At 50.6% G+C, this 27361-nt stretch overlaps 1 protein-coding gene across 3 annotated transcripts in view; it reads right to left on the bottom strand.

Annotated features, from left to right (window-relative positions):
* raver2 (ribonucleoprotein, PTB-binding 2) overlaps positions 1–20265 on the bottom strand; it is a 297302-nt gene extending 277037 nt beyond the window's left edge. For 2 of the 3 annotated variants that reach the window (XM_055861584.1, XM_055861585.1), the window contains exon 1: positions 19878–20265. In XM_055861584.1, the coding sequence (XP_055717559.1) occupies positions 19878–20126 (249 nt within the window). In that variant the 5' untranslated portion in view covers positions 20127–20265. The remainder of the gene's footprint in view (positions 1–19877) is intronic. The other variant, XM_055861583.1, reaches the window with a different exon arrangement.
* Between the last annotated feature and the right edge of the window lie 7096 nt (positions 20266–27361).

Below are 27361 nucleotides of genomic sequence, written 5' to 3'. Positions count from 1 at the left end.
GTGTAAGACAGGTGACCTCCTCAACAGAGTGTAAGACAGGTGACTTCCTCAACAGAGTGTAAGACAGGTGACCTCCTCAACAGAGTGTAAGACAGGTGACTTCCTCAACATAATGTAAGACAGGTGACCTCCTCAACAGTGTGTAAGACAGGTGACTTCCTCAACAGAGTGTAAGACAGGTGACCTCCTCAACAGAGTGTAAGACAGGTGACTTCCTCAACATAATGTAAGACAGGTGACCTCCTCAACAGAGTGTAAGACAGGTGACTTCCTCAACAGAGTGTAAGACAGGTGACTTCCTCAACAGAGTGTAAGACAGGTGACTTCCTCAACAGAGTGTAAGACAGGTGACTTCCTCAACAGAGTGTAAGACAGGTGACTTCCTCAACAGAGTGTAAGACAGGTGACTTCCTCAACAGAGTGTAAGACAGGTGACTTCCTCAACAGAGTGTAAGACAGGTGACCTCCTCAACAGAGTGTAAGACAGGTGACTTCCTCAACAGAGTGTAAGACAGGTGACCTCCTCAACAGAGTGTAAGACAGGTGACTTCCTCAACAGAGTGTAAGACAGGTGGCTCATAGGTTACAAGGCTAAATAGTCTCACTTCATAGGACACCTCACAGACAGATGGGCTCAAAGGCTTTTCTACTGTGGCATCAATGAGGGTTTAACAACTCTGTCTCCTCTCCTCATGCCCCTCTGCTCTGCTACTTGTCTGTCTAATGAAATGTCCATGCAGTGTTCTGTTACCCAGAGAGAACAAGAACATGCTCATGTAAACACAATCTCTCTCTCTCCCTCTCTCTGACCTCTCCCTCACTCCCTTTTTCACATTTCTATCTCTCTTTGTTTCTCTTTGTCCTTGACTTTAGTCTCTCAAAGGTCTAACCACTAACTCCTCTCCTTAGCACTCTCTCTCCTCTCAATTCAATTCAATTCAAGGGGCTTTATTGGCATGGGAAACATGTGTTAACATTGCCAAAGCAAGTGAGGTGGATAATATACAAAAGTAAAATAAACAATAAAAATTAACAATAAACATTTTTCAAAACAATAAAGACATTACAAATGTCATATTATGTATATATACAGCCTCTCCTCTCTCTCTAGCTCTCTCCTCTCTCTCTCTAGCTCTCTCCTCTCTCTCTCGAGCTCTCTCCTCTCTCTCTCTAGCTCTCTCCTCTCTCTCTCTAGCTCGCTCCTCTCTCTCTAGCTCTCTCTAGCTCTCTCCTCTCTCTCCAGGCATGGTTCTGTGAGAGGAGAAGCATCAGCGGCAGGTGACATGCCCAAGGACAGGGCTCGTTTTCCGGTCAATTCGTCTGATCTTTCCCCATCTCTGTGTGTTCCTGGAGCTCAGGGCTCAGGTGGGCACAGCGGCACACTGCCACCTCAGCAGCACAGCAGCAAGGCAGAAGCTCCTCACATATCATGGCACCAGCTGAAACTACCACACTGACTGAGCTATACAGAGATCTGCCACCAGCAAAACCCCTTTACAGCCACAGAGGTTACAATGGGCTTTCAAAGGCAAAGCTATAATGACATGTTAGAAACTTGCAATTCTTTCTAAGTGCATTTACGCTACAACTCATAACATCCACTTCAAATGTACACAGATATTAGATACAGAATGAAAGGGTTTGTGTTACATAACTACAAATACTTTTCAAATGTGCAGCTTTAGTACCATGTCATTCCATTCCCCAACTGCTCTGTGAATGATTGGAATTACAGTTTTCTGATCTTTACAAAGTCTAAGGATATCTGTGGGAAAGTGGGTCACAATATGTTGTGTGTACTGATATCAACGGTCAGTCCCAGCTTCCGAAATATACAATTGTAAAAGAGGATGAACACAGAATCAAACTACAATGATATAAAGAACTACTGATCCCACCAGGGAGGGAGTCTCAATAGCAGCTTCTGAGCCAGTGCCAGACACAGGCAGGCACCGGATAACAGCAGGCCAGCAGCAGGCAGCAAACTCCTGCCTCGCTTTCCACTCTGTCTCTCCCTCCACTCCACAGGCCAGGCTGCTACAGATCAGCAGGCGGCAGTAGGCAACTAAGACTTTTTTCTGCATTGAAAAGTCTTGGGCGGGCCGCCAAAGTCCAAACAGTAATATACAGTGTATATATATACAGTGGGGCAAAAAAGTATTTAGTCAGCCACCAATTGTGCAAGTTCTCCCACTTAAAAAGATGAGAGAGGCCTGTAATTTATCATAGGTACACTTCAACTATGAGAGACAAAATGAGAGAGAAAAAATCCAGAAAATCACATTGTAGGATTTTAATGAATTTATTTGCAAATTATGGTGGAAAATAAGTATTTGGTCACCTACAAACAAGCAAGATTTCTGGCTCTCACAGACCTGTAACTTCTTCTTTAAGAGGCTCCTCTGTCCTCCACTCGTTACCTGTATTAATGGCACCTGTTTGAACTTGTTATCAGTATAAAAGACACCTGTCCACAACCTCAAACAGTCACACTCCAAACTCCACTATGGTCAAGACCAAAGAGCTGTCAAAGGACACCAGAAACAAAATTGTAGACCTGCACCAGGCTGGGAAGACTGAATCTGCAATAGGTAAGCAGCTTGGTTTGAAGAAATCAACTGTGGGAGCAATTATTAGGAAATGGAAGACATACAAGACCACTGATAATCTCCCTCGATCTGGGACTCCACGCAAGATCTCACCCCGTGGGGTCAAAATGATCACAAGAACGGTGAGCAAAAATCCCAGAATCACACGGACCTAGTGAATGACCTGCAGAGAGCTGGGACCAAAGTAACAAAGCCTACCATCAGTAACACACTACGCCGCCAGGGACTCAAATCCTGCAGTGCCAGACGTGTCCCCCTGCTTAAGCCAGTACATGTCCAGGCCCGTCTGAAGTTTGCTAGAGAGCATTTGGATGATCCAGAAGACGATTGGGAGAATGTCATATGGTCAGATGAAACCAAAAGAGAACTTTTTGGTAAAAACTCAACTCGTCGTGTTTGGAGGACAAAGAATGCTGAGTTGCATCCAAAGAACACCATACCTACTGTTAAGCATGGGGTTGGAAACATCATACTTTGGGGCTGTTTTTCTGCAAAGGGACCAGGACGACTGATCCGTGTAAAGGACAGAATGAATGGGGCCATGTATCGTGAGATTTTGAGTGAAAACCTCCTTCCATCAGCAAGGGCATTGAAGAGAAAACGTGGCTGGGTCTTTCAGCATGACAATGATCCCAAACACACCGCCCGGGCAACGAAGGAGTGGCTTCGTAAGAAGCATTTCAAGGTCCTGGAGTGGCCTAGCCAGTCTCCAGATCTCAACCCCATAGAAAATCTTTGGAGGGAGTTGAAAATCTGTGTTGCCCAGCAACAGCCCCAAAACATCACTGCTCTAGAGGAGATCTGCATGGAGGAATGGGCCAAAATACCAGCAACAGTGTGTGAAAACCTTGTGAAGACTTACAGAAAACGTTTGACCTCTGTCATTGCCAACAAAGGGTATATAACAAAGTATTGAGATAAACTTTTGTTATTGACCAAATACTTATTTTCCACCATAATTTGCAAATAAATTCATAAAAAATCCTACAATGTAATGTTCTGGATTTTTCCCCCCTCATTTTGTCTGTCATAGTTGAAGTGTACTACCTATGATGAAAAGTACAGGCCTCTCTATGATCTTTCTAAGTGGGAGAACTTGCACAATTGGTGGCTGACTAAATACTTTTTTGCCCCACTGTATATATATATTAGTATGTAGAAAAGATAATGGACCATTAATTGTTTTTAATAAGATCATCTTTGAGAACTAACAATCACCAAAATAAAAGCTGGGGTGTCACACCACCTAAACCCCATTTTGATCCAGAAAAAAACTGCAGCAGACTTCTGTCGCTCTCTCTACTCCCTCCTTTTTCTCTGTCTGTCTACTCCCTCCTTCCTCTCTCTCTCACTCCCTCCACTCTGTCTCCCCTCTCTCTCACTCCCTCCACTCTGTCTCCCTCCACTCTGTCTCTCTCTCTGTCTCCCTCCACTCTGTCTCTCTCTCTGTCTCCCTCCACTCTGTCTCTCTCTCTGTCTCCCTCCACTCTGTCTCTCTCTCTGTCTCCCTCCACTCTGTCTCTCTCTCTGTCTCCCTCCACTCTGTCTCTCTCTCTGTCTCCCTCCACTCTGTGTCTCTCTCTGTCTCCCTCCACTCTGTGTCCCTCTCTGTCTCCCTCTGTCTCCCTCCACTGTGTCTCCCTCCACTCTGTGTCTCTCTCTGTCTCCCTCCACTGTGTGTCTCTCTCTGTCTCCCGCCACTCTGTGTCTCTCTCTGTCTCCCTCCACTCTGTCTCTCTCTCTGTCTCCCTCCACTCTGTGTCTCTCTCTGTCTCCCTCCACTCGGTGTCTCTCTCTGTCTCCCTCCACTGTCTCCCTCCACTCTGTGTCTCTCTCTGTCTCCCTCCACTGTGTGTCTCTCTCTGTCTCCCACCACTCTGTGTCTCTCTCTGTCTCCCTCCACCGTGTCCCTCCACTCTGTGTCAATTCAATTCAATTCAAGGGGCTTTATTGGCATGGGAAACATGTGTTAACATCGCCAAAGCAAGTGAGGTAGACAATACACAAAAGTGAAACAAACAAAACGAATTAACAGTAAACATTACACATACAGAAGTTTCAAAACAATAAAGACATTACAAGTGTCATATTAAATATATACAGTGTTGTAACAATGTACAAATGGTTATAGCACACAAGTTAAAATAAGTAAGCATAAATATGGGTTGTATTTACAATGGTGTTTGTTTTTCACTGGTTGCCCTTTTCTTGTGGCAACAGGTCACAAATCTTGCTGCTGTGATGGCACACTGTGGAATTTCACCCAGTAGATATGGGAGTTTATCAAAATTGGATTTGTTTTCGAATTCTTTGTGGATCTGTGTGATCTGAGGGAAATATGTGTCTCTAATATGGCCATACATTGGGCAGGAGGTTAGGAAGTGCAGCTCGGCTTCCACCTCATTTTGTGGGCAGTGTGCACATAGCCTGTCTTCTCTTGAGAGCCATGTCTGCCTACGGCGGCCTTTCTCAATAGCAAGGCTATGCTCACTGAGTCTGTACATAGTCAAAGCTTTCCTTAAGTTTGGGTCAGTCACAGTGGTCAGGTATTCTGCCACTGTGTACTCTCTGTTTAGGGCCAAATAGCATTCTAGTTTGCTCTGTTTTTTTGTTAATTCTTTCCAATGTGTCAAGTAATTATCTTTTTGTTTTCTCATGATTTGGTTGGGTCTAATTGTGTCTCTCTCTGAAGACAGATACAACTCAAGAGCTCTGTTCATTCACTGTCCACGGTGTTTAAGCTTGACTGTCTTCAGGGATTATTGAAAAAAGAGGCCGTTAGAGACATGAGGGAGAGGAATAGTAAGTAGTATGTGTGGATGGAGAGGCTGTTGTGAAAGTAATAAAAAATACTTATATTTCAATGGAATTGCAGTATACAGTATGAAATGTCATACTGTGAACCAGGGACGTCGCTAGGCCTATTTTAGGGGTGCTTCTCTGTGATTTTTTGATTTTTCTTCGTCAAACGTTCCATCGCATCTTAAACTTCGTACTGGGTGGGCACTAGGACCTGGGGAGGCTGCTGCTGCAGAGGCTGCTGCAAGCGCTAGTGACTGTTAGGCCTACTTGTAGCTAACATTCTGGTTAATGTTAGCTACTTCTGTGGCTTGAGACTGCTTGCTAACAGTAAACGGACAGGAAAAGGCTCTGACAGGACGGATTCATGCAGATAGGCTACGATGTGAATTTGTGGTAAGTCAGAACAGATAGAGAGAGAGGGGGGAGTATGCCCAGACCCCCCTAAAAGAGGCTTAGCCCCCCTATCCATGAATCTCTAGTTACGTCACTGCTGTGAATGCAACATATTTCCACTTTAAGTTACCAGTAGCCTTTTCTTCTCAATCAGCTCTGATAATAACAGAGTAATAATTTATGTCATTTAGCAAAACGCTCTTATCCAGAGCGATTCACATTAGTGACTGTATACATTTCATACTTTTTTTCATACTGGTCCCCCGTGGGTCCCCCACACTCTGTAGCACCGCGTTCTGTAGCACAACGCTCTGTAGCGCCACGCTCTGTAGCGCCACGCTCTGTAGCGCCACGCTCTGTAGCGCCACGCTCTGTAGCGCCACGCTCTGTAGCGCCACGCTCTGTAGCGCCACGCTCTGTAACGCAACGCTCTGTAGCGCCACGCTCTGTAGCGCAACGCTCTGTAGCGCAACGCTCTGTAGCACAACGCTCTGTAGCACAACGCTCTGTAGCACAACGCTCTGTAGCACAACGCTCTGTAGCGCCACGCTCTGTAGCACAACGCTCTGTAGCGCAACGCTCTGTAGCGCCACGCTCTGTAGCGCAACGCTCTGTAGCACCACGCTCTGTAGCACCACGCTCTGTAGCGCCACGCTCTGTAGCACAACGCTCTGTAACACAACGCTCTGTAGCGCCACGATCTGTAGCACCACGCTCTGTAGCACAACGCTCTGTAACACAACGCTCTGTAGCGCCACGCTCTGTAGCACAACGCTCTGTAACACAACGCTCTGTAGCACCACGCTCTGTAGCAAAACGCTCTGTAGCGCCACGCTCTGTAGCACCACGCTCTGTAGCACAACGCTCTGCAGGGCAACGCTCTGTAGCGCCACGCTCTGTAGCGCCACGCTCTGTAGCGCCACGCTCTGTAGCGCCACGCTCTGTAGCGCCACGCTCTGCAGGGCAACGCTCTGTAGCGCCACGCTCTGTAGCGCCACGCTCTGTAGCGCCACGCTCTGTAGCACAACGCTCTGTAACACAACGCTCTGTAGCGCCACGATCTGTAGCACCACGCTCTGTAGCACAACGCTCTGTAGCGCCACGCTCTGTAGCGCCACGCTCTGTAGCGCCACGCTCTGTAGCACAACGCTCTGTAGCACAACGCTCTGTAGCACAACGCTCTGTAGCACAACGCTCTGTAGCACAACGCTCTGTAGCGCCACGCTCTGTAGCGCAACGCTCTGTAGCGCAACGCTCTGTAGCGCAACGCTCTGTAGCACCATGCTCTGTAGCGCCACGCTCTGTAGCGCCACGCTCTGTAGCGCCACGCTCTGTAGCGCAACGCTCTGTAGCACCACGCTCTGTAGCGCCACGCTCTGTAGCACCAGGCTCTGTAACACAACGCTCTGTAGCACCACGCTCTGTAGCAAAACGCTCTGTAGCGCCACGCTCTGTAGCACCACGCTCTGTAGCACAACGCTCTGCAGGGCAACGCTCTGTAGCGCCACGCTCTGTAGCGCCACGCTCTGTAGCGCCACGCTCTGTAGCGCCACGCTCTGTAGCGCCACGCTCTGCAGGGCAACGCTCTGTAGCGCCACGCTCTGTAGCGCCACGCTCTGTAGCGCCACGCTCTGTAGCACAACGCTCTGTAACACAACGCTCTGTAGCGCCACGATCTGTAGCACCACGCTCTGTAGCACAACGCTCTGTAACACAACGCTCTGTAGCGCCACGCTCTGTAGCACAACGCTCTGTAACACAACGCTCTGTAGCACCACGCTCTGTAGCACCACGCTCTGTAGCGCAACGCTCTGTAGCGCCACGCTCTGTAGCGCCACGCTCTGTAGCACAACGCTCTGTAACACAACGCTCTGTAGCACCACGCTCTGTAGCAAAACGCTCTGTAGCGCCACGCTCTGTAGCACCACGCTCTGTAGCACAACGCTCTGCAGGGCAACGCTCTGTAGCGCCACGCTCTGTAGCGCCACGCTCTGTAGCGCCACGCTCTGTAGCGCCACGCTCTGTAGCGCCACGCTCTGTAGCTCCACGATCTGAAGCGCCACGCTCTGTAGCGCCACGCTCTGTAGCGCCGCCACGCTCTGTAGCGCCACGATCTGTAGCGCCACGCTCTGTAGCGCCACGCTCTGTAGCTCCACGATCTGAAGCGCCACGCTCTGTAGCGCCACGCTCTGTAGCGCCGCCACGCTCTGTAGCACAACGCTCTGTAACACAACGCTCTGTAGCGCCACGATCTGTAGCACCACGCTCTGTAGCACAACGCTCTGTAGCGCCACGCTCTGTAGCGCCACGCTCTGTAGCGCCACGCTCTGTAGCACAACGCTCTGTAGCACAACGCTCTGTAGCACAACGCTCTGTAGCACAACGCTCTGTAGCGCCACGCTCTGTAGCGCAACGCTCTGTAGCGCAACGCTCTGTAGCGCAACGCTCTGTAGCACCATGCTCTTTAGCGCCACGCTCTGTAGCGCCACGCTCTGTAGCGCCACGCTCTGTAGCGCAACGCTCTGTAGCACCACGCTCTGTAGCGCCACGCTCTGTAGCACCAGGCTCTGTAACACAACGCTCTGTAGCACCACGCTCTGTAGCAAAACGCTCTGTAGCGCCACGCTCTGTAGCACCACGCTCTGTAGCACAACGCTCTGTAGCACCATGCTCTTTAGCGCCACGCTCTGTAGCGCCACGCTCTGTAGCGCCACGCTCTGTAGCGCAACGCTCTGTAGCACCACGCTCTGTAGCGCCACGCTCTGTAGCACCAGGCTCTGTAACACAACGCTCTGTAGCACCACGCTCTGTAGCAAAACGCTCTGTAGCGCCACGCTCTGTAGCACCACGCTCTGTAGCACAACGCTCTGCAGGGCAACGCTCTGTAGCGCCACGCTCTGTAGCGCCACGCTCTGTAGCGCCACGCTCTGTAGCGCCACGCTCTGTAGCGCCACGCTCTGCAGGGCAACGCTCTGTAGCGCCACGCTCTGTAGCGCCACGCTCTGTAGCGCCACGCTCTGTAGCACAACGCTCTGTAACACAACGCTCTGTAGCGCCACGATCTGTAGCACCACGCTCTGTAGCACAACGCTCTGTAACACAACGCTCTGTAGCGCCACGCTCTGTAGCACAACGCTCTGTAACACAACGCTCTGTAGCACCACGCTCTGTAGCACCACGCTCTGTAGCGCAACGCTCTGTAGCGCCACGCTCTGTAGCGCCACGCTCTGTAGCGCCACGCTCTGTAGCACAACGCTCTGTAACACAACGCTCTGTAGCACCACGCTCTGTAGCAAAACGCTCTGTAGCGCCACGCTCTGTAGCACCACGCTCTGTAGCACAACGCTCTGCAGGGCAACGCTCTGTAGCGCCACGCTCTGTAGCGCCACGCTCTGTAGCGCCACGCTCTGTAGCGCCACGCTCTGTAGCGCCACGCTCTGTAGCGCCACGCTCTGTAGCTCCACGCTCTGTAGCTCCACGATCTGAAGCGCCACGCTCTGTAGCGCCACGCTCTGTAGCGCCGCCACGCTCTGTAGCGCCACGATCTGTAGCGCCACGATCTGTAGCGCCACGATCTGTAGCACAACGCTCTGTAACACAACGCTCTGTAACACAACGCTCTGTAGCACCACGCTCTGTAGCACCACGCTCTGTAGCGCCACGCTCTGTAGCGCCACGCTCTGTAGCGCCACGCTCTGTAGCACCACGCTCTGTAGCGCCACGCTCTGTAGCACCACGCTCTGTAGCGCCACGCTCTGTAGCGCCACGATCTGTAGCGCCACGCTCTGTAGCGCCGCCACGCTCTGTAGCGCCACGATCTGTAGCGCCACGATCTGTAGCGCCACGATCTGTAGCACAACGCTCTGTAACACAACGCTCTGTAGCACCACGCTCTGTAGCACCACGCTCTGTAGCGCCACGCTCTGTAGCGCCACGCTCTGTAGCACAACGCTCTGTAACACAACGCTCTGTAGCACCACGCTCTGTAGCAAAACGCTCTGTAGCGCCACGCTCTGTAGCACCACGCTCTGTAGCACAACGCTCTGCAGGGCAACGCTCTGCAGGGCAACGCTCTGTAGCGCCACGCTCTGTAGCGCCACGCTCTGTAGCACAACGCTCTGTAACACAACGCTCTGTAGCACCACGCTCTGTAGCAAAACGCTCTGTAGCGCCACGCTCTGTAGCACCACGCTCTGTAGCACAACGCTCTGCAGGGCAACGCTCTGTAGCGCCACGCTCTGTAGCGCCACGCTCTGTAGCGCCACGCTCTGTAGCGCCACGCTCTGTAGCGCCACGCTCTGTAGCTCCACGATCTGAAGCGCCACGCTCTGTAGCGCCACGCTCTGTAGCGCCGCCACGCTCTGTAGCGCCACGATCTGTAGCGCCACGCTCTGTAGCGCCACGCTCTGTAGCTCCACGATCTGAAGCGCCACGCTCTGTAGCGCCACGCTCTGTAGCGCCGCCACGCTCTGTAGCACAACGCTCTGTAACACAACGCTCTGTAGCGCCACGATCTGTAGCACCACGCTCTGTAGCACAACGCTCTGTAGCGCCACGCTCTGTAGCGCCACGCTCTGTAGCGCCACGCTCTGTAGCACAACGCTCTGTAGCACAACGCTCTGTAGCACAACGCTCTGTAGCACAACGCTCTGTAGCGCAACGCTCTGTAGCGCCACGCTCTGTAGCGCAACGCTCTGTAGCGCAACGCTCTGTAGCGCAACGCTCTGTAGCACCATGCTCTGTAGCGCCACGCTCTGTAGCGCCACGCTCTGTAGCGCCACGCTCTGTAGCGCAACGCTCTGTAGCACCACGCTCTGTAGCGCCACGCTCTGTAGCACCAGGCTCTGTAACACAACGCTCTGTAGCACCACGCTCTGTAGCAAAACGCTCTGTAGCGCCACGCTCTGTAGCACCACGCTCTGTAGCACAACGCTCTGCAGGGCAACGCTCTGTAGCGCCACGCTCTGTAGCGCCACGCTCTGTAGCGCCACGCTCTGTAGCGCCACGCTCTGCAGGGCAACGCTCTGTAGCGCCACGCTCTGTAGCGCCACGCTCTGTAGCGCCACGCTCTGTAGCACAACGCTCTGTAACACAACGCTCTGTAGCGCCACGATCTGTAGCACCACGCTCTGTAGCACAACGCTCTGTAACACAACGCTCTGTAGCGCCACGCTCTGTAGCTCCACGATCTGAAGCGCCACGCTCTGTAGCGCCACGCTCTGTAGCGCCGCCACGCTCTGTAGCGCCACGATCTGTAGCGCCACGCTCTGTAGCGCCACGCTCTGTAGCTCCACGATCTGAAGCGCCACGCTCTGTAGCGCCACGCTCTGTAGCGCCGCCACGCTCTGTAGCACAACGCTCTGTAACACAACGCTCTGTAGCGCCACGATCTGTAGCACCACGCTCTGTAGCACAACGCTCTGTAGCGCCACGCTCTGTAGCGCCACGCTCTGTAGCGCCACGCTCTGTAGCACAACGCTCTGTAGCACAACGCTCTGTAGCACAACGCTCTGTAGCACAACGCTCTGTAGCGCCACGCTCTGTAGCGCAACGCTCTGTAGCGCAACGCTCTGTAGCGCAACGCTCTGTAGCACCATGCTCTTTAGCGCCACGCTCTGTAGCGCCACGCTCTGTAGCGCCACGCTCTGTAGCGCAACGCTCTGTAGCACCACGCTCTGTAGCGCCACGCTCTGTAGCACCAGGCTCTGTAACACAACGCTCTGTAGCACCACGCTCTGTAGCAAAACGCTCTGTAGCGCCACGCTCTGTAGCACCACGCTCTGTAGCACAACGCTCTGTAGCACCATGCTCTTTAGCGCCACGCTCTGTAGCGCCACGCTCTGTAGCGCCACGCTCTGTAGCGCAACGCTCTGTAGCACCACGCTCTGTAGCGCCACGCTCTGTAGCACCAGGCTCTGTAACACAACGCTCTGTAGCACCACGCTCTGTAGCAAAACGCTCTGTAGCGCCACGCTCTGTAGCACCACGCTCTGTAGCACAACGCTCTGCAGGGCAACGCTCTGTAGCGCCACGCTCTGTAGCGCCACGCTCTGTAGCGCCACGCTCTGTAGCGCCACGCTCTGTAGCGCCACGCTCTGCAGGGCAACGCTCTGTAGCGCCACGCTCTGTAGCGCCACGCTCTGTAGCGCCACGCTCTGTAGCACAACGCTCTGTAACACAACGCTCTGTAGCGCCACGATCTGTAGCACCACGCTCTGTAGCACAACGCTCTGTAACACAACGCTCTGTAGCGCCACGCTCTGTAGCACAACGCTCTGTAACACAACGCTCTGTAGCACCACGCTCTGTAGCGCCACGCTCTGTAGCGCAACGCTCTGTAGCGCCACGCTCTGTAGCGCCACGCTCTGTAGCGCCACGCTCTGTAGCACAACGCTCTGTAACACAACGCTCTGTAGCACCACGCTCTGTAGCAAAACGCTCTGTAGCGCCACGCTCTGTAGCACCACGCTCTGTAGCGCAACGCTCTGCAGGGCAACGCTCTGTAGCGCCACGCTCTGTAGCGCCACGCTCTGTAGCGCCACGCTCTGTAGCGCCACGCTCTGTAGCGCCACGCTCTGTAGCGCCACGCTCTGTAGCTCCACGCTCTGTAGCTCCACGATCTGAAGCGCCACGCTCTGTAGCGCCACGCTCTGTAGCGCCGCCACGCTCTGTAGCGCCACGATCTGTAGCGCCACGATCTGTAGCGCCACGATCTGTAGCACAACGCTCTGTAACACAACGCTCTGTAACACAACGCTCTGTAGCACCACGCTCTGTAGCACCACGCTCTGTAGCGCCACGCTCTGTAGCGCCACGCTCTGTAGCGCCGCCACGCTCTGTAGCGCCACGATCTGTAGCGCCACGCTCTGTAGCGCCACGCTCTGTAGCACCACGCTCTGTAGCGCCACGCTCTGTAGCGCCACGCTCTGTAGCACCACGCTCTGTAGCGCCACGCTCTGTAGCGCCACGATCTGTAGCGCCACGCTCTGTAGCGCCGCCACGCTCTGTAGCGCCACGATCTGTAGCGCCACGATCTGTAGCGCCACGATCTGTAGCACAACGCTCTGTAACACAACGCTCTGTAGCACCACGCTCTGTAGCACCACGCTCTGTAGCGCCACGCTCTGTAGCGCCACGCTCTGTAGCACAACGCTCTGTAACACAACGCTCTGTAGCACCACGCTCTGTAGCAAAACGCTCTGTAGCGCCACGCTCTGTAGCACCACGCTCTGTAGCACAACGCTCTGCAGGGCAACGCTCTGCAGGGCAACGCTCTGTAGCGCCACGCTCTGTAGCGCCACGCTCTGTAGCACAACGCTCTGTAACACAACGCTCTGTAGCACCACGCTCTGTAGCAAAACGCTCTGTAGCGCCACGCTCTGTAGCACCACGCTCTGTAGCACAACGCTCTGCAGGGCAACGCTCTGTAGCGCCACGCTCTGTAGCGCCACGCTCTGTAGCGCCACGCTCTGTAGCGCCACGCTCTGTAGCGCCACGCTCTGTAGCTCCACGATCTGAAGCGCCACGCTCTGTAGCGCCACGCTCTGTAGCGCCGCCACGCTCTGTAGCGCCACGATCTGTAGCGCCACGCTCTGTAGCGCCACGCTCTGTAGCTCCACGATCTGAAGCGCCACGCTCTGTAGCGCCACGCTCTGTAGCGCCGCCACGCTCTGTAGCACAACGCTCTGTAACACAACGCTCTGTAGCGCCACGATCTGTAGCACCACGCTCTGTAGCACAACGCTCTGTAGCGCCACGCTCTGTAGCGCCACGCTCTGTAGCGCCACGCTCTGTAGCACAACGCTCTGTAGCACAACGCTCTGTAGCACAACGCTCTGTAGCACAACGCTCTGTAGCACAACGCTCTGTAGCGCCACGCTCTGTAGCGCAACGCTCTGTAGCGCAACGCTCTGTAGCGCAACGCTCTGTAGCACCATGCTCTGTAGCGCCACGCTCTGTAGCGCCACGCTCTGTAGCGCCACGCTCTGTAGCGCAACGCTCTGTAGCACCACGCTCTGTAGCGCCACGCTCTGTAGCACCAGGCTCTGTAACACAACGCTCTGTAGCACCACGCTCTGTAGCAAAACGCTCTGTAGCGCCACGCTCTGTAGCACCACGCTCTGTAGCACAACGCTCTGCAGGGCAACGCTCTGTAGCGCCACGCTCTGTAGCGCCACGCTCTGTAGCGCCACGCTCTGTAGCGCCACGCTCTGCAGGGCAACGCTCTGTAGCGCCACGCTCTGTAGCGCCACGCTCTGTAGCGCCACGCTCTGTAGCACAACGCTCTGTAACACAACGCTCTGTAGCGCCACGATCTGTAGCACCACGCTCTGTAGCACAACGCTCTGTAACACAACGCTCTGTAGCGCCACGCTCTGTAGCACAACGCTCTGTAACACAACGCTCTGTAGCACCACGCTCTGTAGCACCACGCTCTGTAGCGCAACGCTCTGTAGCGCCACGCTCTGTAGCGCCACGCTCTGTAGCACAACGCTCTGTAACACAACGCTCTGTAGCACCACGCTCTGTAGCAAAACGCTCTGTAGCGCCACGCTCTGTAGCACCACGCTCTGTAGCACAACGCTCTGCAGGGCAACGCTCTGTAGCGCCACGCTCTGTAGCGCCACGCTCTGTAGCGCCACGCTCTGTAGCGCCACGCTCTGTAGCGCCACGCTCTGTAGCGCCACGCTCTGTAGCTCCACGCTCTGTAGCTCCACGATCTGAAGCGCCACGCTCTGTAGCGCCACGCTCTGTAGCGCCGCCACGCTCTGTAGCGCCACGATCTGTAGCGCCACGATCTGTAGCGCCACGATCTGTAGCACAACGCTCTGTAACACAACGCTCTGTAACACAACGCTCTGTAGCACCACGCTCTGTAGCGCCACGCTCTGTAGCGCCACGCTCTGTAGCGCCACGCTCTGTAGCGCCGCCACGCTCTGTAGCGCCACGATCTGTAGCGCCACGCTCTGTAGCGCCACGCTCTGTAGCACCACGCTCTGTAGCGCCACGCTCTGTAGCACCACGCTCTGTAGCGCCACGCTCTGTAGCGCCACGATCTGTAGCGCCACGCTCTGTAGCGCCGCCACGCTCTGTAGCGCCACGATCTGTAGCGCCACGATCTGTAGCGCCACGATCTGTAGCACAACGCTCTGTAACACAACGCTCTGTAGCACCACGCTCTGTAGCACCACGCTCTGTAGCGCCACGCTCTGTAGCGCCACGCTCTGTAGCACAACGCTCTGTAACACAACGCTCTGTAGCACCACGCTCTGTAGCAAAACGCTCTGTAGTGCCACGCTCTGTAGCACCACGCTCTGTAGCACAACGCTCTGCAGGGCAACGCTCTGCAGGGCAACGCTCTGTAGCGCCACGCTCTGTAGCGCCACGCTCTGTAGCGCCACGCTCTGTAGCGCCACGCTCTGTAGCGCCACGCTCTGTAGCTCCACGATCTGAAGCGCCACGCTCTGTAGCGCCACGCTCTGTAGCGCCGCCACGCTCTGTAGCGCCACGCTCTGTAGCGCCACGATCTGTAGCGCCACGATCTGTAGCGCCACGATCTGTAGCGCCACGCTCTGTAGCGCCACGCTCTGTAACACAACGCTCTGTAGCGCCACGCTCTGTAGCGCCACGATCTGTAGCGCCACGCTCTGTAGCGCCACGCTCTGTAGCGCCACGCTCTGTAGCGCAACGCTCTGTAGCGCCGCCACGCTCTGTAGCACCACTCTCTGTAGCACAACGCTCTGTAGCGAAATCGCTCTGTAGCACAACGCTCTGTAGCGCAGCGCTCTGTAGCACAACGCTCTGTAGCGCCATGCTCTGTAGCACAACGCTCTGTAGCACAACGCTCTGTAGCGCCACGCTCTGTAGCACCACGCTCTGTAGCACCACGCTCTGTAGCACCACGCTCTGTAGCACCATGCTCTACCAACTGAGCCACACAGGACCACACCCCCACATGATCTGTGGGCATGTGGTGAGTGGGCGTGTGGGCGTGTGGTAAAGGTAACTGTGTGAATAGAGGCTGTGCTCCACCACAGTGTGTAACCAGGCATCATGCTGCTCTAATGACCACCCCTCAGCAGGAGGCAGCTAGCTCTACAACAGTCAGCCAGGCAGCTAGCTCTACAACAGTCAGCCAGGCAGCTAGCTCTACAACAGTCAGCCAGGCAGCTAGCTCTACAACAGTCAGCCAGGCAGCTAGCTCTACAACAGTCAGCCAGGCAGCTAGCTCTACAACAGTCAGCCAGGCAGCTAGCTCTACAACAGTCAGCCATGCAGCTAGCTCTACAACAGTCAGCCAGGCAACTAGCTCTACAACAGTCAGCCAGGCAGCTAGCTCTACAACAGTCAGCCAGGCAGCTAGTTCTACAATAGTCAGCCAGGCAGCTAGCTCTACAACAGTCAGCCAGGCAGCTAGCTCTATAACAGTCAGCCTGGCAGCTAGCCAGGCAGCTAGCTCTACAACAGCCAAACAGGCAGCTAGCTCTACAACAGTCAGCCAGGCACATAGCTCTACAACAGTCAGCCAGGCAGCTAGCTCTACAACAGTCAGCTAGGCAGCTAGCTCTACAACAGTCAGCCAGGCAGCTAGACAGGCAGCTAGCTCTACAACAGTCAGCCAGGCAGCTAGCTCTACAACAGCCAGCCAGGCAGCTAGCTCTACAACAGTCAGCCAGGCAGCTAGCTCTACAACAGTCAGCCAGGCAGCTAGACAGGCAGCTAGCTCTACAACAGTCAGCCAGGCAGCTAGCTCTACAACAGTCAGCCAGGCAGCTAGACAGGCAGCTAGCTCTACAACAGTCAGCCAGGCAGCTAGCTCTACAACAGTCAGCCAGGCAGCTAGCTCTACAACAGTCAGCCAGGCAGCTAGATCTACAACAGTCAGCCAGCTCTACAACAGACAGCATCTACACCCAGGCTCAGAGTCAGGCATGCTGCACCACTCAGCTCCCTGTCAGCTATTTCAGTCCTCTTAGGGAGCTACTCAGGGAGTAGGATACCCATTATATCAATACTAATAATGACCTCTTCGAAATAATGGATTTGTATGCAGGCTTGCGTTTGTGTTTGTTTGTGCGTGGGGTTTTGTGTATGTTTGTGCATGTGATATTGAGTGTGTGTTGTGTGTGCAAGGTGGTGATGAAGAGTGTGTATTGTTCTTTGAGGGGCAGATTTGACAACATCTGCTACTGACACATGCAGCAGTGCTATCCAGGAGAGGGCTGGGTAAAGAGGGTGACATACACACCACCTGCATGAGTCTCACCTGTTCCAGAGAGGCTCTAAATAATTGAACAACTTAGCTGACAGCAGGAGGTGAGTGGGTAGTTTGACACCTCATCCTCCCCACCCCTCCCACCTCACCCCTTAACCCCCCCCACCCCCACCCTGTATTCTGCCCCACTCTCATCTGCCCCACCTTTATTTATCCAGGTTAGTCTCACGGAGATGAAATCTCTTTTGTAAGAGAGGACTGGTTGACGGAACAGAAACCATCTATATAGTGCATTCGGAAAGTATTCAGACCCCTTCCCTTTTTCCACATTTTGTTACATTACAACCTTATTCTAAAAATGATTTCATAAAACCATTTCCTCATCAATCTGCACATAATACCCCATATAATAACAAAGTGAAAACAGGTACAGATTTTTTTGCAAATGTATTAAAAATAAAAAACATAAATACCCTATTTACATAAGTATTCAGACCCTTTGTTATGAGACTCGAAATTGAGCTCTGGTGCATCCTGTTTCTGTTGATCATCCTTGAGATGTTTCTACAACTTGATTGGAGTCCACCTGTGGTAAATTCAATTGGTTGGACATGATTTGGAAAGGCACACACACCTGTCTATATAAGGTCCCACAGTTGACAGTACATGTCAGAGTAAAAACCAAGTCATGAGGTTGAAGGGAAATTGTCCGTATAGCGCCGAGACAGGATTGTGTCGAGGCACAGATCTGGGGAAGGGTACCAAAAAATGTCTGCAACATTGAAGGTCCCCAAGAACACAGTGGCCTCCACCATTCTTAAATGGAAGAAGTTTGGAACCACCTAGACTCTTCCTCAAGCTGGCCAACCGGCCAAACTGAGCAATTGACTGAGAAGGGCCTTGGTTAGAGAGGTGACCAAGAACCTGATGGTCACTCTGACAGAGCTCCAGAGTTCCTCTGTGGAGATGGGAGAAACTTCTAGAAGGACAACCATCTCTGCAGCACTCCACCAATCAGGCTTTTATGGTAGAGTGGCTAGACGGAAGCCAGTAAAAAGCACATGACAGCCCACTTGGAGTTTGCCAAAAGGCACCTAAAGGACTCTCAGACCATGAGAAACAAGATTCTCTGATCTGATGAAACCAACATTGAACTCCTTGGCCTGAATTGCCGAGCGTCATGTCTGGAGGAATCCTGGCACCACCCCTACGATGAAGCATGGTGGTGGCAGCATCATGTTGTGGAGATGTTTTTCAGTGGCAGGGACTGGGAGACTAGTCAGGATTGAGGGAAAGATGAATGGAGCAAAGTACAGAGAGATCCTTGATGGAAACCTGCTCCATAGCGCTCAGGACCTCAGACTGGGCGAAGGTTTACCTTCCAACAGGACAACGACAATAAGCCATCAGCCAAGACAACACAGGAGTGGCTTCGGGACAAGTCTCTGAATGTTGTTGAGTGGCCCAGCCAGAGGCCGGATTTGAACCCAATCGAACGTCACTGGAGACGTGAAAATAGCTGTGCAGCAACGCTCCCCATCCAACCTGACAGAGCTTGAGAGGATCTGCAGAGAAGAATGGGAGAAACTCCCCAAAGACAGGTGTGGCAAGCTTGTAGCTTCATACCCTACGAAGACTCCAGGCTGTAATCGCTGCCAACGGTGCTTCAACATAGTACTGAGTAAAGTGTCTGAATACTTATGTAAATGTGATATTTCCATTTTTGATTTGTAATACATTTGCAAATGTCTAAAAACCTGTATTTGCTTTGTCATTATGGGTTATTGTGTGTAGACTTATGAGGTGAAAAAACAATGTAATCAATTTTAGAACACGGCTGTAATGTAACAACATGTGGAGAAAGTCGAGGGTCTGAATACTTTCCGAATGCACTGTATCCTCCATCAACCTCCATCAGCTCTCTCTCAACCTGCTTTTCTGCTATATCTTCTCTCCCTACCTCTCTCCATCCCCTTCCCGTTCATCTGAGGGGTATCAGCAGGGCTATAGATCTGACAACATCCAACCTGGACAAGGACACCATTAAAATGGGGCTAGTCAGGCTCCTACTATACTGGGGGGGACCCACTTACTCACATGGGAACTGTGGTGCACAGACTATGTGTGTGTGTTTTAAAATCAATGGCTTGACGTGCAATGAAATTCCCTTATAACTTAATATACTGTATATTGGATCGTTGTAGTATTATGATATGGTCGTACTGCGTAATCAGGAATAACATATCGTAATGCTCGATTTGGTTGTCATGTCGCAAAATGTAAACCAAATAGCCCATATCAGACAAACTAAAAAGTTTCATGTGAAGTGGATGTCTACGCAGATAAACGCATAACACTGCTCTTGGCTTCGCTTCTATTTGCTCAATTGTAAGCTACTGGCAAATATTTGTGTGCATTGGTCACATTGTAGAAATGATTAACAAACTCGAGGCCACTGTCTGATATCTTTCCTCGCTACATTGTAACAACAAAATATAACAAGCCCGGTGCGCGTCCATAGTTAAATGCCTTTCAGCATTTCCATTGTATAACTGTCTTTGTAGGTTTTAGACTGATGCATTACAAACTTCTACTATTTAACAGTAATGTGGATATCGAATGAGAGTGGCAGGTCGCAGAGCCTCGACAATACTCGCAGCAAAATTAAGGGATTTCTCAAACCGTTTAAGTTAATTAGGCCCAATATTCGTTTTGGTCCAAATGAACTACACATAAGTATAGCAAAGTATTGCATATTAGAACACCTGAAATTATTTTAATATTCCAGAGAGCCGCAAGAGTAGCGCAACAAAACAACTTTCACTCCATCTGTCAGAATACAGAAAAGTGTAGGCTACCTGGTTGGTTGTATCTTGTGGAAGGTTTTTAATGAGGATTTTCCTCCTGTTGCTCAGCTCGCGGCGAGTTTTCTCTAGCCTCTTCTCAATTTCCTCCGGTTCCAAATCGGGTAAGTCTCTGAGACTGGTCCCCTCGGATGCTGCGTCCTCATCCTGCCGGCTCTCCGGGCTGTCAGAATCCGGGAAATTTGCACTTTCCTGGTTCAAAGAGTGAACGGTCGGCGGCTGGATGGAGGAAGCTGCCGCCATCTTGAGTAGCTGTGATAGAAAGTGAGTGGAGGCAGTGATAGGTGGGCGTCTGTGTTTTTGTCGCTCCCATCTGAGTGAGAGAGAGCAGACGGGAAAGGTACGCACATGAAGCCAGGCCCCGGCGCGCTACTGTAGGCTACCCCGGACGATTGGCGACCCCCACCGTCTACAAAATGTATAAGTGGGCACTATTAAACAATAACGAGTATTGTATCGCCATCCTGTGGTAGACTATACCCCATAGCTAATGAACTAATGCTACCTGTCAATAAGCACGTTATAGAGAGGCTATATCCAATACTGAGAAGAGGACAATCAACTAGCCTACAGGTTGCATAATTCGTTTTATGATGAAGCATAATGCACACATACTGTTTTCAAATAAACATTCCTCTCCAACAGTATGTGGACACACCCTTCAAATGAGTGGATTTAGCTATTTCCCCCACATCTGTTGCTGACAGGTGTATACAATCGAGTACAAAAGCCATGCAGTCTTCATAGACAAACATTGGCAGTAGAATGGCCTTACTGAAGAGCTCAGAGACATTCAACGTGGCACCATCATAGGATGCCACCTTTCCAACAAGTCAGTTTGTCAAATGTATGACCTGCTAGAGCTGCCCCGGTCAACCTTAAGTACTGTTATTGTCTAGGAGCAAAAATGTCTCAGCCGCAAAGTGGTAGGCCACACAAGCTCACAAAACGGGGCCACCGGGTGCTGAAGCGAGTAGTCTGTCTGGTTTCAACACTCACTACAGAGTTCCAAACTGCCTCTGAAAGCAACATCAGCACAAGAACGGTTCATCGGGAGCTTCATGAAATGGGTTTCCATGGCCGAACAGCTGCATACAAGCCTAAGATCACCATACGCTATGCAAAGCGTCGGCTGGAGTGACGTAAAGCTCGCCACCATTGGACTCTGGAGCAGTGGAAATACGTTCTCTGGAGTGATGAATAACTCTTCACCATCTGGCAGTCTGACGGAAGAATCTGGGTTTGGCGGATGCCAGGGGAACGATACCTGCCCCAATGCATAGTGCCAACTGTACAGTTTGTGGAGGAAGAATAATGGTCTGGGACTGTTTTTCATGTTTCGGGCTAGGCCCCTTGGTTCCAGTGAAGGGAAATCTTAACGGCTACAGCATCTAGACAATTATGGAAAGACATAGTTTCTGTTTTAAAGCTAATGTTTGTCACGCCCTGACCTTTGAGAGCCGTTTTATTTCTCTATTTGGTGAGGTCAGGGTGTGATGTGGGGTGGGCATTCTATGTTCTATTTTCTATGTTTTGTATTTCTTTGTTTTGGCCGGTGTAACAGTATGGCGTCCCCTCGCCCCGACCCGGGCGCGAACCAGGGACACTCTGCACACATCAACAACGGTCACCCACGAAGCATCGTTACCCATCGCTCCACAAAGGCCGCGGCCCTTGCAGAGCAAGGGGCAACACTACTTTTAGGTTTCAGAGCAAGTGACGTAACTGATTGAAACGCTACTAGCGCGTACCCGCTAACTAGCTAGCCATTTCACATCTGTTACACCGGATATGGTTCTCAATCAGGGACAGCTGTCTATCGTTGTCTCTGATTGGGAACCATACTTAGGCAGCCCTTTTTCCCACCTGTCTTTATGGGTAGTTAACTTTGTTTGTGGCACATAGCCCTTAAGCTTCACAGTTGTTTTGTATTGTTTATTGTTTTTGTTGGCGTCACCTAAATAAAAGGAATATGTACGCTCACCACGCTGCGGTTTGTCCAGTTCTTTTGACGGCCGTGACAATGTTGAGATGATATCGGAGTGAGAATGACGTGCTCTGCATGCTTGTTCGGTATTTGGCCATGATTACAACAAGATAGTCTAGCCAGCTAACTACCAATCTAAATATTGACATGGGTAATTGTCAGCTAATTGAGGGACTGACAAGAGAAAAACTGCTGATGCACAACCAAATGTAGACATTGCACCTGGTGTATTCTACTATTCTTACTCTCGATAGTAAGGCGAGACCTCAACTGAGTAAAAAACAAATAAAAAAAAATTCAAATTCAAATAAATATTGTTCAACTATACATTGCTCTCCAACAGACACTCCTTGCAATGTAGGATACAGGCCATACTTTATTTTGCCTATAAATAAGAAATATACCCTAACATACAAACAGTGGGAAATGGAGTAACGTTCCCCTGCTGTGCAGATTATAAACCTGAATGGCCAGGTCTTCTCTCAGCCAGCCAGAATCAGTCAATCCTTTTCCTGTGGGTGGAGGGTGCCACCCAATCAGACTAAGCGGTAAATGGCAGCTTTCCTCCAGGGCCCCCACAATGGCCATGTGCGTGTCAGACCTGAATGTATAAATTGCAACCCACTTAGTTGTGCAGAAAATATTTCCTATGTTTATAAAAAGGGGAGAAAATAAACCAATCATCATGCAAATATGATGCTCCGTTTACCTAGTGAGATTTTTGGCAGCTCTACAAATAGTGCTACACTATCACAACGTAGAGATGGAAACATCCTGCTCTCAACTGGCAAATTAAATTACAGTCTTCAGACTAAAGCAGAACTATACCTCATTTATGCGTAATTGCAGCAATCAAACTAACCCACTTCATGTCTGACGGGAGGTTGAATAAAATAGTTATTCAATGGATATAGGCTATAACAAGATGGGCTTGAATGAGAGTGTTCTCGAAACCGTACTGTATGTGAGCCTACTAGCAAAATGTCTCGGTATCCGTACAGATTGGAAGACATTAATCAATCAACTGTGTTTTCTCTGAAATGATGGTCAGTGATGCTGGTCAGTAACAAGATGCTGAAGAGACATGATGTATCCCAATCAGAGATAAACAGAAACACCCCTCAAGAGAACAATCTCTCTCATACACACATCATTGTATTCCCCTCATGCCATAAAAATTCCTCATCAAAGTTTGTCACATTTTTCATCCATGCAAATCAGAGAAGTCTTTTACATGTAAAAGGAAAGGCAGGCTATCCAACCAGATACCAACGGGGATGGTGTGTTGGTCTGCACTTCTGTGACAATGATTCACAGCTCCACCGAGTGGGAGTATGAGAAGAAACAAGGAAACGTCAGCGCTCGATCGTTGGGACCTGTGAGTGGGTGTCAGCGAGTGGCTGAATGGGGCAACGCAGGAACCTGGGACACATGTTTATGTTATGTAGGCGGACCGAACCTTGAACCCTGAATGGCTGGGAGTGAGGTGCTCTGTGTGTGTAGGAGTAAACATTATCAATTCAGGGATGGCGATAAAATCCTCTTCATTGTAGATCTATCTATTTCACCCATTTACATTGTCATTCCTTGCTTTAATCCAGGACACTGGATGGTTGTCCTCACCATTCAGGTACACATTTATTTGGGATTGAAGAACAGAAAATTACAGAATGGATTAAGCATGAGCAGGACCCCTACCCTCGCTCACCTACCCAATTTCCCTTCAACATAACCGTCCCCATGTTCCCTGATGTTAATGGTACATCAGCCTCAACCAGTGGTCCTCCTGAGATGCATAGATGACGAGGAGATGCAAATAAGTACATGCCTACTTCAGAATAAGCTAGCCTGTTAGTTCATGTGTATGCTTCCTCCTCAGTTGTCAGAGAATGCCTTGGGTACACCCTGAATGGCCTGAGGAAAGTGAGAGTGCTCTAATTCAGAGCAGATCCATGGCAGAGAGAGGGAGAAAGAGTGAGAGGAGCTACTCCTCTTCCCCCTGCGGGCCCTGGCCCATCCTTCAGCACTGCAGAGCAAGCTGGTCCACTTTCCTGTCCTGCTGCCTACGGTCATTAAGGAAGAACATCCACCATGTCCTTTCTCTTTATCTGAAGAAACTTAGATTAGAAATGTGGAGAGAAGACCTGGTTAGATAGAAGACCGAATGCCACTTCAGTATTTACCCGTTATTCACAACTGCTATAGTGTGTGTAGATCTTCCTCAACCTCTTTACATTCATAGACCTATACATCATATTCAATACATTGATGCCAAGACATCAATTCATCACTTTAGGCACATAGTCTCTTTTAGAGGTGGTGAATGTGACTACAAGGAAACTCATAGAATCAAAACACAAAACAAAACTCTATATGCCAATTAAGATGTACAGAAAGGCTTATAAATAAATATCAATAAATCAAATGTATTTATAAAGCCCTTTTTACATAAGCAGATGTCAAAGTGTTATACAGAAACCCAGCCTAAAACCTCAAACAGCAAGCAATGCAGATGTAGAAGCACTATATAAAGCATAGCTCTTCCCCTATCTCCCCCACAATGAACTACTCTACAGCAGCTGGAACATGCTGAAAACAGAGGGCAGTTAGCCTGTGGGACTGAAAGGCCATTGTCTAGTACCATTCAGTTGCCCTAAAATTACTTTTCCACCCCAGTCTAATCCAACAATAAATATGGGTTGGTGGCTAACAGGAATATGGGCCTGACACGGAGGCAAGATAAAGGCGCAGGTAATCCTCCCTATCAGTTCATCCTACTGTGTCTGTACTGGCAGGTGGGACATGGTGCCCTACAGACTGACCTAGGAACATCAGATTATGAAATGATCATTCTAGGAGTTGTAGGCCTACTAAGTTGTTGCATTGTGATTGTGTCTGCCATGGGTGGTACTTATGGTGGCATGTTATTGCTGAACTAAGATGTGATTAATGCTGTCTAAAGGGAGTAGTACATGATGGTACACTGAATGAAATATTGAAGCAGTACAGTACAGTACATGGTGCACAGTGAACTGTAACATAGTAAATGGGAAATACATACAAAGGCAAGTGGTTAAGTGTAACATGGATTTTTTTTATACATCACATTCACATTGCAATATATCTCCATTTTATAACTGTATATGTTACACTGGAAGTTCTTTCAGTACATTAATTAAATTCATAGTGTTCGGTATACACAAGATTATACTTACAACAGCTGGTAAATACTGTTCATGCTCTCTCGCGTCAAAAACGTAATTACAATATAGTCTCAGTAAATGTAGCTCTTGTTTTTCAGATTCAAACAAAAAATCTAAACATCAGACCCACTTACAGTACCAGTCAAAAGTTGACACACCTACTCATTCAAGAGTCTTTCTTTACTTTTACTATTTTCAACATACTACATTCCCATATTGAAGACATCAAAACTATGAAATAACATTTATGGAATAAAGTAGACCAAAAAAAGTGTTAAACCTATCAAAATATATTTGAGATTCTTCAAAGTAGCCACCCTTTGCCTTGATGACAGCTTTGCACACCTGGATGCACTTCAGGTGCCTTGTTAAAAGTTAATTTGTGGAATTTCTTTCCTTATTAATACATTTGAGCCAATCAGTTGTGTTGTGACAAGGTAGGGGTGGTATACAGAAGAGAGCCCTATTTGGTAAAAGACCAAGTCCATATTATGGCAAGGACAGCTCAAATAAGTAAAGCGAAACGACAGTCCATCACAAAAACCATCAAGTGTTATGATGAAACTGGCTCTTATGAGGATCGCCACAGGAAAGGAAGACCCAGAGTTACGTCTATTGCAGAGGATAAGTTCATTAGAAGTACCAAATAAATGCTTCACAGAGTTCAAGTAACAGACACATCTCAACATCAACTGTTCAGAGGAGACTGCGTGAATCAGGCCTTCATGGGTGCGTTGCTGCAGAGAAACCACTACTAAAGAACACCAATAAGAAGAAGAGACTTGCTTGGGCCAAGAAACACGAGCAATGGACATTAGACCGGTGGAAATCTGTCCTTTGGTCAGATTTTTTATTTTTTTGGTTCCAACTGCTGTGTTTTTGTGAGACGCAGAGTAGGTGAACATATGATCTCCACATGTGTGGTTCCCACGTGAAGCATGGAGGAGGAGGTGTGATGGTATGGGGGTGCTTTGCTCGTGACACTGTCAGTGATATACACTGCTCAAAAAAATAAAGGGAACACATAAACAACATAATGTAACTCCAAGTCAATCACACTTCTGTGAAATTAGACTGTCCCCTTAGGAAGCAACACTGATTGACAATAAATTTCACATGCTGTTGTGCAAATGGAATAGACAAAAGGTGGAAATTATAGGCAATTAGCAAGACACCCCCAATAAAGGAGTGATTCTGCAGGTGGTGACCACAGACCACTTCTCAGTTCCTATGCTTCCTGGCTGATGTTTTGATCACTTTTGAATGCTGGTGGTGCTCTCACTCTAGTGGTAGCATGAGACGGAGTCTACAACCCACACAAGTGGCTCAGGTAGTGCAGCTCATCCAGGATGGCACATCAATGCGAGCTGTGGCAAGAAGGTTTGCTGTGTCTGTCAGCGTAGTGTCCAGAGCATGGAGGCGCTACCAGGAGACAGGCCAGTACATCAGGAGACATGGAGGAGGCCGTAGGAGGGCAACAACCCAGCAGCAGGACCACTACCTCCGCCTTTGTGCAAGGAGGAGCACTGCCAGAGCCCTGCAAAATGACCTCCAGCAGGCCACAAATGTGCATGTGTCAGCATATGGTCTCACAAGGGGTCTGAGGATCTCATCTCGGTACCTAATGGCAGTCAGGCTACCTCTGGCGAGCACATGGAGGGCTGTGCGGCCCCCCAAAGAAATGCCACCCCACACCATGACTGACCCACCGCCAAACCGGTCATGCTGGAGGATGTTGCAGGCAGCAGAACGTTCTCCACGGCGTCTCCAGACTCTGTCACATGTGCTCATGTGCTCAGTGTTAACCTGCTTTCATCTGTGAAGAGCACAGGGCGCCAGTGGCGAATTTGCCAATCTTGGTGTTCTCTGGCAAATGCCAAACGTCCTGCACGGTGTTGGGCTGTAAGCACAACCCCCACATGTGGACGTCGGGCCCTCATACCACCCTCATGGAGTCTGTTTCTGACCGTTTGAGCAGACACATGCACATTTGTGGCCTGCTGGAGGTCATTTTGCAGGGCTCTGGCAGTGCTCCTCCTTGCACAAAGGCGGAGGTAGTGGTCCTGCTGCTGGGTTGTTGCCCTCCTACGGCCTCCTCCACGTCTCGTGATGTACTGGCCTGTCTCCTGGTAGCGCCTCCATGCTCTGGACACTACGCTGACAGACACAGCAAACCTTCTTGCCACAGCTCGCATTGATGAGCCATCCTGGATGAGCTGCACTACCTGAGCCACTTGTGTGGGTTGTAGATTCTGTCTCATGCTACCACTAGAGTGAGAGCACCGCCA

This window comes from Salvelinus fontinalis, chromosome 14 (genome assembly GCF_029448725.1).
Source record: "Salvelinus fontinalis isolate EN_2023a chromosome 14, ASM2944872v1, whole genome shotgun sequence".
Lineage (NCBI taxonomy): Eukaryota > Metazoa > Chordata > Actinopteri > Salmoniformes > Salmonidae > Salvelinus > Salvelinus fontinalis.
Note: the sequence above shows the minus strand (reverse complement) of the source record. Positions and strands in the feature narration are given on the sequence as shown.